Genomic DNA, 13,473 nt, shown 5'->3' with positions numbered 1-13,473 from the left:
CCCCCCCCCCCCCCCCCCCCCCCTCCCCCCCCCCCCCCCCCCCGAAATAACTTTATTTGTCAATGAACAATGTTACAGTAAATAATTTTCTGATACACTACACAAACACATGGGGGCACATACTTATTGCTCTGTGTAGTGAGGGGGATTCCAGACTTTCCTCTATGTTTTCCATGAAACTACAGGTTTCCATGGAAATGCCCTTCATAAGACCTCCGGCTCCTATAAATGAGGGACAAATTCATATTAGGACTAATTGTATTCCCTCTTGGCAAACAAACCCCAATTTGATGATTTACCGATTGGATGGTTCTTGGCCTACTTCAGACAAAAGTAAAACAAAGCCTATAATAAAGTTTCAGCATTTCACTTGTTAGAGCAGCAGTTTGTACCTCAGAGCTGCTCTTCCTTATGAAATTGGAGACAGGAATTGCAACCGTAGTCGGCCATTAGAGAGTGGTCATCACCCTGCATGCCCAGTATTTATAGACTTTTCCCTGCGGATATCGCGCCTCGCGTGCTTTAGATTCAGCCATTTCTCGCACACACAACTTTTGACTGCTGGTCTTGACAGAAATGATTTATGATATGCGTGATGTGTGTGAGAAAATGGTTACCGCAGTCACATGGTGCAGGGTGGCGCCATAGTCTTCATAGCTGGAGTGATCGCCTTTCCAGGCGGCAATTTGCGGATCTTAAGATCATTTTAGCTCTTCTGAAGATTTTCAGATCACGAACTTTAAGTCGTCTACGAGTATTTACATCATGAGACAATTGAAAATTGATTTTTCACCTGGAGACCAATTACTGTCAATAACTCCCATGAGACAAGAGGCAGAGTTTGGCGTCCGACAGACGACGCAGCTGGAGTCGCTGATCACTGACGTGTTATCTGCTGCTGAAAATGTATACAGGCGGCCGATACACAGCGGTGGGATATGTGCGTCCACTCAGCGTGCCAGGAACAGCGGGGGGCTCGCCCTATTACCCCCGCTATCCATAGACTCAGACACATCCCCTTTCATTATTCGTCCTAACACGGGATTCTGGGCCCCCCGCCATCAGTCAGAAGATGGGGCAGGAAACAAGGGGCTTAAAAATGGCCATATTTCTCTCCAAACTAAAGTAGGGCGTGACGCTCATCAGGACTGGCGACTGGGAATAAACGTCCAGGTAGAGCGGCTGCTTGGGATCTCCTGGTCGCAGACGGCAGGGGGGAAGATAATATGTGACGCAGCCATGTCACAACAATGGGGAAATGGTAGCCCGCCATGATGGGGGGCGGGTAACTATGTGAGGCAGGGACTGCCGGCCCTTGGTGACACCCGATGCCTGTCATGGCTGCAGTTCAGTATCTCCTCATGACCTGAACTGTACAGAACGGCGGGGAGACCGGGTAGTTGTATGATCTCATGCTTGTCACGGGGTCAGAGGGCGCCATGTGTTAAAACCAGTGTGGGTGACGGCTGCCACCCATGACGACCATCCCTCCATTCTGCAGCCAACCCTGGTTGCTATCAGCAATTGGAGTAATCGGCTTGCAAGATGGAGTGTTGGTTTCTATGAGCAACTGTTATGGTTGCCCATAGCAACCAACCATGATCCCAGCTTGCATTTGGCCAGGGCAAGTGATAAACGTAAAGGAACAAGCGGATTGGTTGCTACGGGCGACGGCTCCCCATTGAGCCTGCACTATTTATTATTCATGGAGCCATGTTTTGGGCCTCTGAGGCCCTCTTCTCTCAGACCCTGGCCTTGTCTTTGTAAGTTTGTAGGGCACATTCGCTCCATGACCTACTTATTTATCTTATAAACTACATTTCCCGGCATCCCTCACTGCCAGAAAGCCACACTTCCTTTTCCTTCTCCATCCCCCTCAAAGACTACATTTCCCGTCGCCCTCTGCGGCCATCCTGATGCCGCCATCTTGTCTGTAGTCCAGTGCACTTCCGCCTTCCATAGCAGCAAAGGAAGCCAGAGGCGGGGGTGGACCACACTTCCCGGCTTGCTGCGCGGCTCGGTGGGCAGGAGCTGTAGCCTTTCCCACTGGGCGGCCATGTTGGATGTGGTATTGTTATGTGTGTGAGTGTGAATGTGAGGGGAAGACAAGCAGGGGAAGGGGGCAGCTGCTTTGGGGCCCGGTTTTGGGAACCCGGGGCCACTCACGGAGTCAGTCCAAGCTGCTAGTGAAAGAGGGGCGCCCGCAGTACCCCATATCCTCCGAGAGCCGGGCACAGCGAGCAGGGAGATGAGGGAGGCGGTGGGGGAGCCATAGAGGAAGGAGGAGGAGGAGGCGCTGGGATCTGCTGACTGCAAGGAAACGGGGTGCAGGCCCCCGACATCCCGCAGCCCTGTGCAGGTCACCCCGGGACAGGCCAGGCCTCGGCCTCTTCCTGCAGGACCAGGGGTTATTTTGGGGTCCCAGTTCCCAGTGTAGTGTGCTGTGCTGGTGCTGTGCTCCACATTATTGGGGGTGCTGGGGGGGTCATAGTAACTGGTGGGCTTTGCATTATTGGGGTACACACCCCTCTCCCCTAGGATGGTGGCAGTATACCGGAAGTGAAGACTTATTGTAGGCATCAGCTTTACATTTTTGGGGTCCGGGCCCCACCTCCTTATAGCATGGTGGGGGTCTGAGCAGGGGGTGGTATTACTGTGGGGGGACGCCACTTAGTAACCCCAAGAAGAGACCCTGATCATGAGAACTAAGAGCCCCGGGCAGGCTCGGTCAGCAGCGGAGAGCAGGTTAGTCCCGGGCTGGGGGGTGAATATTAAAGGGAACCCGTCATCAACGTTATGCTGACCTCACTGAGAGCAACATACATTAGTGACAGACATGCTGATGTCAGCGGTGTGCCACTCATCAGCTAAAAGTAAGTGGTTGCCGAGAACCAACATCACAATCATTACAGACTGGGCCTGGAAGAGTCCCGGCCTCCTGAGAAGAGTCCTGGTTATTCCTGCTCTCCTGCTGATGACTGACCGGCTTCTACCTAGTTGTCTCCCCTTCTATCTAGGAGAGAACTGCCAATCATCAGCAGATGGGAGAGCAGGAGATTGTAATAACCAGGACTCTTCTCAGGTAGATCGGACTCTTCTCAAGGCCTGGGCTGCAATGATTATGATGCCGGTTCTCAGCAACCACTTACTATTAGCGACACAGCGCTGAGATCAGCATTTCTGTCACTGCTTTATACTGCCCTCAGTGAGGTCAGCATAACGTTGATGACGGGTTCCCTTTAATGCAATTATTCCAGAATGCCGGCAGATCGCTGGTGGAAGCGCTGAGATGTATTTTTGGTCTAACCCCTCTGGTCTCCCGTCCTCCAGGTGTGGGCGCAGCTGAGGCACCGCTCAGCCCAGTGGGAGATGTCGGGAAAGGGCCTGGGGGCTGCGCGGCGCAGAAGGACACGCTGCCGGAAGTGCGAGGCTTGTGTGCGCAGCGAATGTGGGGAGTGCAACTTCTGCAAGGACATGAAGAAGTTTGGGGGCCCCGGGCGCATGAAGCAGTCCTGTCTGAAGAGGCAGTGTACAGCGGTAAGGACCGGGGCGGTCGCCATTGGGGTGGGGGGGCGTCACCTCCTGATAATGGCATCTTATAACGTATTGTCCTCCGCAGCCCGTCCTGCCGCACACGGCCGTCTGTCTCCTCTGCGGTGACGCCGGGAAGGAAGACACTGCTCAGGATGAAGATCAGAAGTTTAATCTGTCCCTCATGGAATGTACCATATGCAATGAGATCGTCCACCCCGGCTGTATAAAGGTATGACCCGTCCGCTGGCGGCGCTTTGCACGAATACATGTGGCTCGTGATCATGAAGGGGGATGGGGGGGTCAGTGGTATAATAGAAGCTTCTGTAGCAGAGTGCTGTGCTCTATAAAATATCTGCTTGCTGTTGGTGAATGGAAACGGTGAATTATCGCCACAATGACCCAAACACCCAGAATGTCAGCTGCCGCCCGTGATGGGGGCAAATTGTCAACGCATAAATGGTGCCACAAATAAAAGTGATCTGACGTGTCAGAGGGTGCAGCGCCTTCTGATGGTTGTCTTCTTCCTGCTTCTCCTCAGATGGGTAAAGCTGAAGCCGTCATCGACACGGAGATCCCCAACTGCTGGGAGTGTCCGCGCTGCGTGAGGGAAGGCCGCACGTGTAAGGTAAGGGATATACAAGGGTCCTGCGCCATCAGTGGCCATGTTATCTGGGTACACCTGCTCCCGGGTGATAAAGATGTCGGCTCCTCTCCTGCGCAGGCACCTTGTGGGCCTGTCCAGTGTCCTGCAGGAGGCCCTCCATGTCAGAGATGGTGGTCCCTACACCTCTCCCCCCATACTATCCCCATCTGACAGACGGGTAGTGGGAGGGAAAGCTACCCTCGGGTGGGTCACCCCCATATAGCATTAGAGGTGACCCGGACCTGCTTGGATAAGAGCCTTTTTTCATGGGCTGATGATGTCATGGTGCACAGGAGGGGCGAGCAGTCATGGTAGCGATCATTCCTCCCCCGTGCAGAGTCCATGTGCCGCTGCAAGGCTCGTTAAACGAATGCCGATCTGCTTGTTTTATTGTCCGTCGGCACTCGTTAGGGCCCCGCGCTGACCCGTGTTATGAGGACCCCTATACTCTGATCCGGGTACACGCTCGATAATCCGGCACGTTGCCAGTCTGCAGGATGAAATAACCGGCCTCCTTCCGCAGGATCCTTTGGACGGTTCGGGTAAACGGCGCCTGGACAACAGGGAGGACCCCGTACGGTGGAAACTGACTGACGAACAGGCCCCCAGCAGGAAGAAGCCGCCTGACGAGAACCAGGGTCATAAGAGAAAGAAGGAGAAGGAACCGGTGCAGGAGACGGGAGTCAAGAAGAAGGTGATTACATCTGCCGCCCAGGAACCCAGCTCTCCCAGAATCCTGAGCCGTCACTGAGGAGGCTGACAGCCCCTGCAGCCTCCCAGACGATCCCCTCTCATCCACCTGTGGGGGGTCTTTTCGTGTTTTTCTCATACGTCGCCCTTTTTCTTCTGCTTTTTGCAGGTGAAATCAGAGAAAGAGAAGAAAATCAAGAAGGTGCGTCCTGTGCGGAGCCGCCGCGTTCCTCCGGTCAGTTTCCTCCCTCTTGTCTCCCGGTCACAGGAATGATCGTCCATTTTCTTTCCACTTTGGCAGGAACCGCAGACGCCTTCAGAACCGGTGCAGGTGTCCGATCGTTCCCACCAGCGAGAGAAGATCGAGCGCTTCAAGCAGATGTGCCAGATGTTGGAGCGAGCGCGGAGCAGCACCTCCAGTTCCAGCTCTGACTCGGATTCCGATTCTGACTCCAAGGCTTCCCGGGGAAGCAGCGATACTGGTGAAGGGGGGGAGGGGCGGTCATCCCGGATCAGCTTCAGCACCAGCTCCGAGGAAGACGAGGAAGGCTCGGCCACAGATGGACAAAACGGCACCAGGAACGGCAAACAGAAATCTCCCCGGGGAAACAGCAGGGAGAAGGAGAACCGGAGAGGAGGGGGAGGCGCAGCCGTCAGGAAAGGAACATGTGGTCGCAACGCAGTGCAGGCCTTGTCCAGGACTCAGATATTGAAAAGGCCGCTAGTGCCCTCTCCACCTAAACCGCCCCCCCTCCAGCTAGAGAGACACGTGGTACGACCCCCTCCTCACAGCCCCGAGCCAGACTCCCTGCCTTTGGACAGTGGAACGGACCATGTAATGCAGAGGGGGGTCTGGCTGGCAGTCTTTAGGCATTTGGGACAAAAAGAGCTCTGCGTCTGTATGCGGGTGTGCCGGACCTGGAACCGGTGGTAAGAGCGGGCGGGGCACCCTGTAGACATTGTCCTTGTTGGCAGTGGCCATGTCTGATGTCACTGGCCCCGCTCTAGTGAATGGCTGCTGTCTCATTGGTCGCAGTAAAAACGCAGGATTGCAGCACAATGGCGCCTGGTGCAATGGTTTAGCTGTATTATACTCCAGAGCTGTATTCAGTATTCTGCACTTTGAGAGCTGAAATCGCCTGCATGTTCAGTGTCTGCACAGATTTTGCTCTGCTGATTAGCATTCTGGGAAGAAATGTGATCTTTACACCAATCTCTGTACTGTCCCCCCACGACACGAGGAGCTCAGCTAAGGCGACTGTCACACTAGTGTTAATATTTTCCGGTATGGAGATCCATCATAGGGTCTCAATACCGGAAAAAAACGCTTTCGTTTTGTCACCATTCATTGTCAATGGGGACAGAACAGAACAGTTCGTTCCGTTCTCATACCGGAGAGCAGCGTGCTGCGGTTTGCTTTCCGTCCTGGGATGCGAGACAGACGGATCCGGCATGACCCACAATGCAAGTCAATGGGGTCAGATCCGTTTTCTCTGCCACAATAGAAAACGGATCTGTCCCCCACTGACTTTCAATGGCGTTCATGATGGATCCGTCTTGGCTTTGTTAAAGATAATACAACCGGATCCGTTCATGACTGATGCAGACGGTTGTATTATCAGTAACAGAAGCGTTTTTGCTGAGCCCTGCCGGATCCGGTAAAAACGCGCTGAGTTCAGCCTTCAGTTCTCCTGCTCCGTTATAGGATCAGGAGAACGGAAAGGACGGAGCAGGCACATGACTGAGCCAAATGGAGCCTACGGACCTTATAGACTATAATGGGGTCCTTTGGGTTTCCGCTCACAAGATGATTTTGGAGCGGAGATAAAAGTTGTGCGCGCAGGAATTTTGTCTCCACTTCAAAATCATCTTGTGAGCGGAAACCTAACGGACCCCATTATAGTCTATAAGGTCCGTAGGCTCCAATCGGCTCAGTCATGTGCCTGCTCCGTCCTTTCTGTTCTCCTGCTTCTATAACGGAGCTGATGTGAACGAAGCCTAAGCTGTTGTGGGGCTTTATTACATACATGCTGACAGCAGAAGAGTAAGCGTGCCCCCTCCACTCCCCAGCCGCAAGGACAGTGTAAAAATATTGTCGCACAGGCATTAAAAATTGCAAAACGTGCCAAAAAAATGGCCAAAAATGGTGTCGCGATCTTGGTAAATGACTCCTGTGACTGCACCAGCAGAATAGTGAGTGCAGCTCTGGAGTATATGGCTACTTTCACACTTGCAGCACAGCTGAACTGCCTGCCGGATCCGTCAAAAAGTATGCCAACTGATGTAATTTGTCAACCGGAAAAACAGATCCGGCATTTATTTATTTTTCACATATTTTGCGGTCTGAGCATGCGCAGACCGCAATGCCGAATCCGGCATTAATGCATTTAAATGGGGAAAAAATGCCGGATTTCTGGGCGGAGATAAAACCGCAGCATGTTGTGGTATTGGGCTACTTTCACACTTGCAGCAGAGTGATCCGGCAAGCAGGAACTGCCTGCCGGATCCTGATCAGTCTTAAAAATGCATTACAATGCTGGATCCGTCTTTCCAGTGTCATCCAGAAAAACGGATCCGGCATTTTTATTTTATTTTTGTATTTATTTTTTTCCGGTCTGCGCATGGACAGGCCGAAAGGACTGATCCGGCACTAATACATTCCTATGGAAAAAAAAAATCTGGCAAGTCTTCAGTTTTTTTGGCCAGAGATAAAACCGTAGCATGTTGCAGTATTATCTCCGTCCGGATCAGTCAAAAAGACTGAACTGAAGACGTCCTGATGCCTCCTGGACGGATCGCTCTCCATTTAGAATGCATGGGGATAAAACTGATCAGTTCTTTTCCAGCATTGAGCCCCTAGGACTGAACTCTGTGTCGGAAAAGAAAAACGCAAGTGTGAAAGTAGCCTTACTCAGGATCAGTACAGGAGAAGTAATGTATGTACACAGCGACTGCACCAGCAGAATAGTGAGTGCAGCTCTGGAGTATAATACAGGATGTAACTCAGGATCAGTACAGGATAAGTAATGTATGTACACAGTGACTGCACCAGCAGAATAGTGAGTGCAGCTCTGGGGTATAATACAGGATGTAACTCAGGATCAGTACAGGATAAGTAATGTATGTACACAGAGACTGCACCAGCAGAATAGTGAGTGCAGCTCTGGAGTATAATACAGGATGTAACTCAGGATCAGTACAGGATAAGTAATGTATGTACACAGTGACTGCACCAGCAGAATAGTGAGTGCAGCTCTGGAGTATAATACAGGATGTAACTCAGGATCAGTACAGGATAAGTAATGTGTGTATACAGTGACTGCACCAGCAGAATAGTGAGTGCAGCTCTGGAGTATAATACAGGATGTAACTCAGGATCAGTACAGGATAAGTAATGTATGTACACAGTGACTGCACCAGCAGAATAGTGAGTGCAGCTCTGGAGTATAATACAGGATGTAACTCAGGATCAGTACAGGATAAGTAATGTATGTACACAGTGACTGCACCAGCAGAATAGTGAGTGCAGCTCTGGAGTATAATACAGGATGTAACTCAGGATCAGTACAGGATAAGTAATGTATGTACACAGTGACTGCACCAGCAGAATAGTGAGTGCAGCTCTGGAGTATAATACAGGCTGTAACTCAGGATCAGTACAGGATAAGTAATGTATGTACACAGTGACTGCACCAGCAGAACAGTGAGTGCAGCTCTGGAGTATAATACGGGATGTAACTCAGGATCAGTACAGGATAAGTAATGTATGTACACAGTGACTGCACCAGCAGAATAGTGAGTGCAGCTCTGGAGTATAATACAGGATGCACAGATAACATCGGGGCAGGACATAGTTTGGCTGGACTCTCATATGAAGGGATTTTTTAATCTCCGTAGGTTCAGTATTTGGTGCTGATTTAGTAATGTGTCTTAAAGGTCACCGCTCCTATTCTTCTGCCTAGAGTTACATGGTAATATTCGGCTTGCGGTCACCAGTGGAGGGCGCTGACTGCACTCTATAAATAAAGGGTTGGTTGTTCCCCTTGTGGTCAGTACAGGATAACGCTCATCGGCCCATTCATCAGAATTGTTGCCCGGGCTCGTTCGCAGACATCCATATCTGCTTTTCTGGTCAGTTTGCCGTTTATGTGGTTTGGTACGGAAGTGTCGTAACGCAGACTAAGTGGCCGATGTAACCGTGTGTTCAGGCCCCCGTCAGTGCAGACATCCAGGGGAGGATTGTGAGAAGTCGGTGCAGGCGTGATTCCAGCCATGTAATGAAATGGCTGCACCTGACGCTATATTAGTGTCAGCAATGCAAGAGTTAAAAGCCATAAACAGAAGTGCATCATGTTATTATTGGGGTGTGGCCTGCACAGTCATCTGACCTAACATGGGGTGACTTATCTGTGGGGGGGTCACTTGAAGGGCTCGCGGTCCCGGCTCTTGTGGCCTGGCGGCTCGCGGTCCCGGCTCTTGTGGCCTGGCGGCTCGCGGTCCCGGCTCTTGTGGCCTGGCGGCTCGCGGTCCCGGCTCTTGTGGCCTGGCGGCTCGCGGTCCCGGCTCTTGCTCAGGTGTCCTTTTGATCAGTGCAAGTTTCATCCTCTCTAATATCTCTGTTCGGTCTTTCAGGTGTTGTGATCGGCAGCTCTGGACATCGATTGACTTGAGCAGAAGAAAATCAATCACTCCTCCTATGTTGAGTGGAATAGTCCGAAGGCAACCGGTTAGACTAGACCTCAGTTGGACCAACATATCAGAAAAACAGCTGACATGGCTGATCCACCGACTACAGGGTGAGTGGACTGTAGGCTCAGGGATGATGGGAGTAATGGAATGGCCTCGGCAATAAAGGCTGATGAAGGAGATGAGATCATCGAGATGGCAGTTAAAGGGTTTGCCAAGATTTTGTACCTGTTTGTCCGTTCCCCCATTGTGACCCCTGTAGAGGGTTATACTAACCGGGCTATCTCCACTGGACCTCCGGTCCCTGCATGTACACCTGCACAGACAAGGTCACAAGTCCCTCTGCAGCCAATTACTGGCTTCAGTGGTGATTTGTCCCTAAGGAGCATATGACCCAGCAAGGACATGCCGCTATGGGACACTTCACCACTGAGGCCAGTCATTGGCTGCAGCGGTGCACATGACCACATTGGTGCAAGAAGTTTACATGTGAGGACCAGGAGTGCAGTGAAGACGGGGAGAAGGTAAGTATAGATCTCTGCACAGGTCCCGCTGGGGGGAGAGATGGGTGACTGGCGCCCCCTCTCTGGGATGGAGGTAATGGGATGTGCGTTCACAGGGTCTCGGTATTCAGCTAATCTCCCTTCTCCCCAGGACTGAAGGAGCTGCTTCTTGCCGGCTGCACATGGCTGGCGGTCTCCTCTCTCTGGACCACCACATTCCCCTCCCTGTCTTTACTTGACCTCGGCTGGGTACAAGGGATGAAAACCTCGCACCTCCGAGAGCTGCTCTCACCTCCAAACTCAGACTGCAAAACAGGTGAGAGGCCACAGCCGCGTTCTCTATCATTACCATCCCAAATACGATATAAGCTCCTTATGTCACACAGCGTGAAGTGCACTGCCTCATCACCACCAGCAGGTGGCAGTGTATGCTGCACAGCTCCTACATCCTTACCGTGAGCGTTCATGCTTTATGGCTTATATTAGTGCCCGAGATACGTGACCCAAAGTAGTGATCCTGTGGCGTGGCTGAAGGAGTAGTGATTACATTAATCCGCAGAGCGCTTGTAGGTATGGTGCCCCTGGGGATGCTGCTTGCTAGCGGTTTCCCAGCCTTGTGCGGTGTAATTCCTTGACGTTGCGTCTGTCTTTCAGCTGTGTCCGACCTGCGGGGTCGCCTGCCCTCCCTGTCAGAGCTGCGTCTGTGTGGTCTTGAAATGGGGGACTCCGCCCTGCGCCTGCTGCTTCGTTACACTCCTCGTCTTCACCACCTGGATCTAAGTCACTGCATCCATCTGACTGATCACGGCATCCACATACTGACCGCAGCCACCTCCCCGCTAAGGGACAGCCTCACTCACCTCAACCTCGCAGGTACCTCCTCAGCGCCTCATGTCTGTATGACCTTGTCGAGTGTGTATGTATAGGATGGTAATGTGGGAGTTGCTTAGATGATCCATACGTCACCCGCCAGTATTTCCACTTCTCTTCTTCAGGGTGTAATCGACTGACGGACCAATCTCTGGCCTTCTTCAAGCGCTGCCCCCACTTGGGACACGTCGATCTGCGTTCCTGCCGTCTCCTCACCAGCGAGGGCTTTCAGCGTCTGCTCCAAGATCCGCCTTCAGAATCTGAAGGAAAACCTTTCCAGTGTGTGGAGGAGCACGTGCTGAGCCGGGAGAGCTAGCGGCGGACATTATGGCTCCCAGCAGAGCACTGTTGCCCCAGGCAGGGGCGTTTCTACTGTATCTGCCTCCTTTATCAGTCTGGGTGGGTTTTACTCCTGGATTTTGATAAGGAGGTTGCACTGAACCTCCCCAGCTTTTAACTATTGTGATGCCAGTAGGTGGCAGCATTGAGCTGCGGTCGTATCTGGTGTCAACGGTTATTGGCGGGAGGAAACGGAACTTCCTACTAGCTCGGCCTGAGAACTGGGGTATGAACACTCTGGGGGTGTTAACGTTAAGGGTACCGACAGGCAACATGCCACAGAGACCTCTCTCCAGCCCGTCCTGGGCGTTATCAACCCATAAAATCCTCCTGTTCTCCTCCGCACTGGTCACAAGGCATGACGGGATGGCTCACTGCACAGGAGGAGGGGCAGGGAGGTACTTTATACTTTGTGGGCCTGTTAGCAAAATGTTGGGGGGCGGGGGGGGGGTGTTGGTTTGGGATGTGGGTATGTCTCTGCAGGACGAGAGAAAGGGATCTCAGACGGGATAATGCCCGGTGGTGGATGGGCACTGAATGTCATTTTATAAACTGGGACAAGCTTCTGGGAAACTGGGTACAGAACTGCAGGGCTTCAGGGTGCGGAGCGTCTCTCGCGGTCCCAGTCCTGCTTATCAGGCTTCCGATGCTCTATCCGTAGCCTTTTTCTCAGGTTAAAGAGGCGAGTGTTCTCCGAAAAACGGTTACACCAAGTGTTACACAAAGGTGGTTAGCTCAGTCTTCTGTATACCCCTGCGGAGGGACTGATGAGCGCCTCTGGCTGTATTTCGGGAGGAAGGCTTTGAAGAGCATCGCTGTGCAGCTATGTATTTGGCAGGGGGAGCAGAGAGAAGACTCCTCTGTCAGATTCTGGAGGTCACCGGCACATATCACTCTTCTCTCCTTCCTCCCCCGCTCCTCGCCGCGGGTTGTTGCAGTTTCTACAATTCTGCTCTGTTCATTTTGTTCTCTTTTTTTTTTTATTTTATATAAAGTGTTTTTTTTTTGTATAGCTCTGGTCTGATTGTATTATTTTTTTTGTTAATTTAGCAAAGCGATATCCTGCAAGAGTGGAGTGATAATCTGCGTGCGCTCAATGGTGCCGATATTACCGTCATTTACGGGGGCAGTTATTGAGGTAGTTCACACAGGAAGAATGAGCACTCTGATTCTTTACTCTTATGTAACAGCTTTATATAGATTAGAGTTTGGGGGACCTCAATGGGGTCTCACATCGCCCTCAGCCGAGATGATTTTCTAGATTATACAGGGTTACGGGTTGGATTGCTGTTTCAATGCTTTTGGGATAATTGAGGGCTATTACCATGTGACTTCATCATTAAGGTGGGGGGGTGTATGATCAGCTGTAGTGAGGAGGATTATAGGCTATTTACACCTTCGGGGGCAATTTTTTTTTTACGATTGCATTTTACTCATTTGTGGGTAAAATTATTTTTTGAATTGGTCTTTATAAAAAAAATATTGAACCCTTCTGTCAAAGGGTTAACTGTTTTCTTAGCTTTGTGAATCTACTTTCACTTTCTGATCTAATAACCCTGATCTCTACTAAGAGGTCATAAACACACAGACATAAGGAGCCCTCAGCTCAGCTGCCTGACAGAACAGTGAAAATTCAGATCCTGCTACGAGGGAAACTCAAGGCTGCACAAAGACAGTGGTTCAATTTTTTTTTTTTAAAAAGACCAATTGACCAATAACTGATAACTGAATTGCTGTTTTGGGGGACTGTGAGAAACTAAAAAGAAGTCATTATTTAGTAAATCGGGGTGGGGCTAAACAGGTCAGATCACAAAAGATTGTAATGCATTGTAACTATGGTCAGAACAGTGGGCACCGCAATGGGGTCTCCCATCACCCCTCATGTTTAGATGAATCGCGCCATTAACCCAGCTGGGGTTGTAGTGGTGTTTGGGGATGTATTATAGTGAATTATGTACACTAAGGTGACGCTAATAAATGAAGGAATGATGAGGGTGGTAGTGTGTACAGAATAAAGACCCCATCACTTAGTCTGCATAGGGAAAACCATCATCATCATGATCTCTAGTGAATGGATAGGCTACATTCTCAGTGATGTCACCGATGATCTCTAGTGATGGACAGGCGGTGTCCTCCTTACCCACAGTTTCCTCAGCGCCCACGTCCACCAGGGTGTGATACGTTACTATTACAGGAGAAGTGCAGAGA

General features: G+C 51.2%; 1 protein-coding gene across 1 annotated transcript; it reads left to right on the top strand.

Moving 5' to 3' along the window:
* The first annotated feature begins 2,079 nt into the window (after window positions 1-2,079).
* FBXL19 (F-box and leucine rich repeat protein 19) lies at window positions 2,080-12,240 on the top strand. Its single transcript, XM_044303097.1, has 11 exons — window positions 2,080-2,745; window positions 3,331-3,537; window positions 3,620-3,763; window positions 4,073-4,159; window positions 4,701-4,871; window positions 5,037-5,069; window positions 5,169-5,797; window positions 9,500-9,663; window positions 10,208-10,372; window positions 10,711-10,929; window positions 11,052-12,240. Exons 2-11 carry the CDS (start codon window positions 3,370-3,372, stop codon window positions 11,240-11,242), a joined length of 1,971 nt encoding a protein of 656 aa, XP_044159032.1. The 5' UTR covers window positions 2,080-2,745; window positions 3,331-3,369; the 3' UTR covers window positions 11,243-12,240.
* The last annotated feature ends 1,233 nt before the right edge of the window (window positions 12,241-13,473 follow it).

The sequence above is a fragment of the Bufo gargarizans genome, chromosome 8 (genome assembly GCF_014858855.1).
Source record: "Bufo gargarizans isolate SCDJY-AF-19 chromosome 8, ASM1485885v1, whole genome shotgun sequence".
Classification (NCBI taxonomy): domain Eukaryota; kingdom Metazoa; phylum Chordata; class Amphibia; order Anura; family Bufonidae; genus Bufo; species Bufo gargarizans.
The sequence above is the reverse complement of the archived record's forward strand: the minus strand, read 5'-3'. Positions and strand labels throughout refer to the sequence as shown.

What these genes read in the sequence shown, in the direction of transcription:
- FBXL19 (XM_044303097.1), top strand. Translation starts at nt 3,370, where the DNA reads ATGTCGGGAAAGGGCCTGGGGGCTGCGCGGCGCAGAAGGACACGCTGC. An exon ending in TGCCGGACCTGGAACCGGTG is followed by an intron (nt 5,798 to 9,499) that starts GTAAGAGCGGGC and finishes TCGGTCTTTCAG; the next exon opens with GTGTTGTGATCGGCAGCTCT. An exon ending in AAACTCAGACTGCAAAACAG is followed by an intron (nt 10,373 to 10,710) that starts GTGAGAGGCCAC and finishes TCTGTCTTTCAG; the next exon opens with CTGTGTCCGACCTGCGGGGT.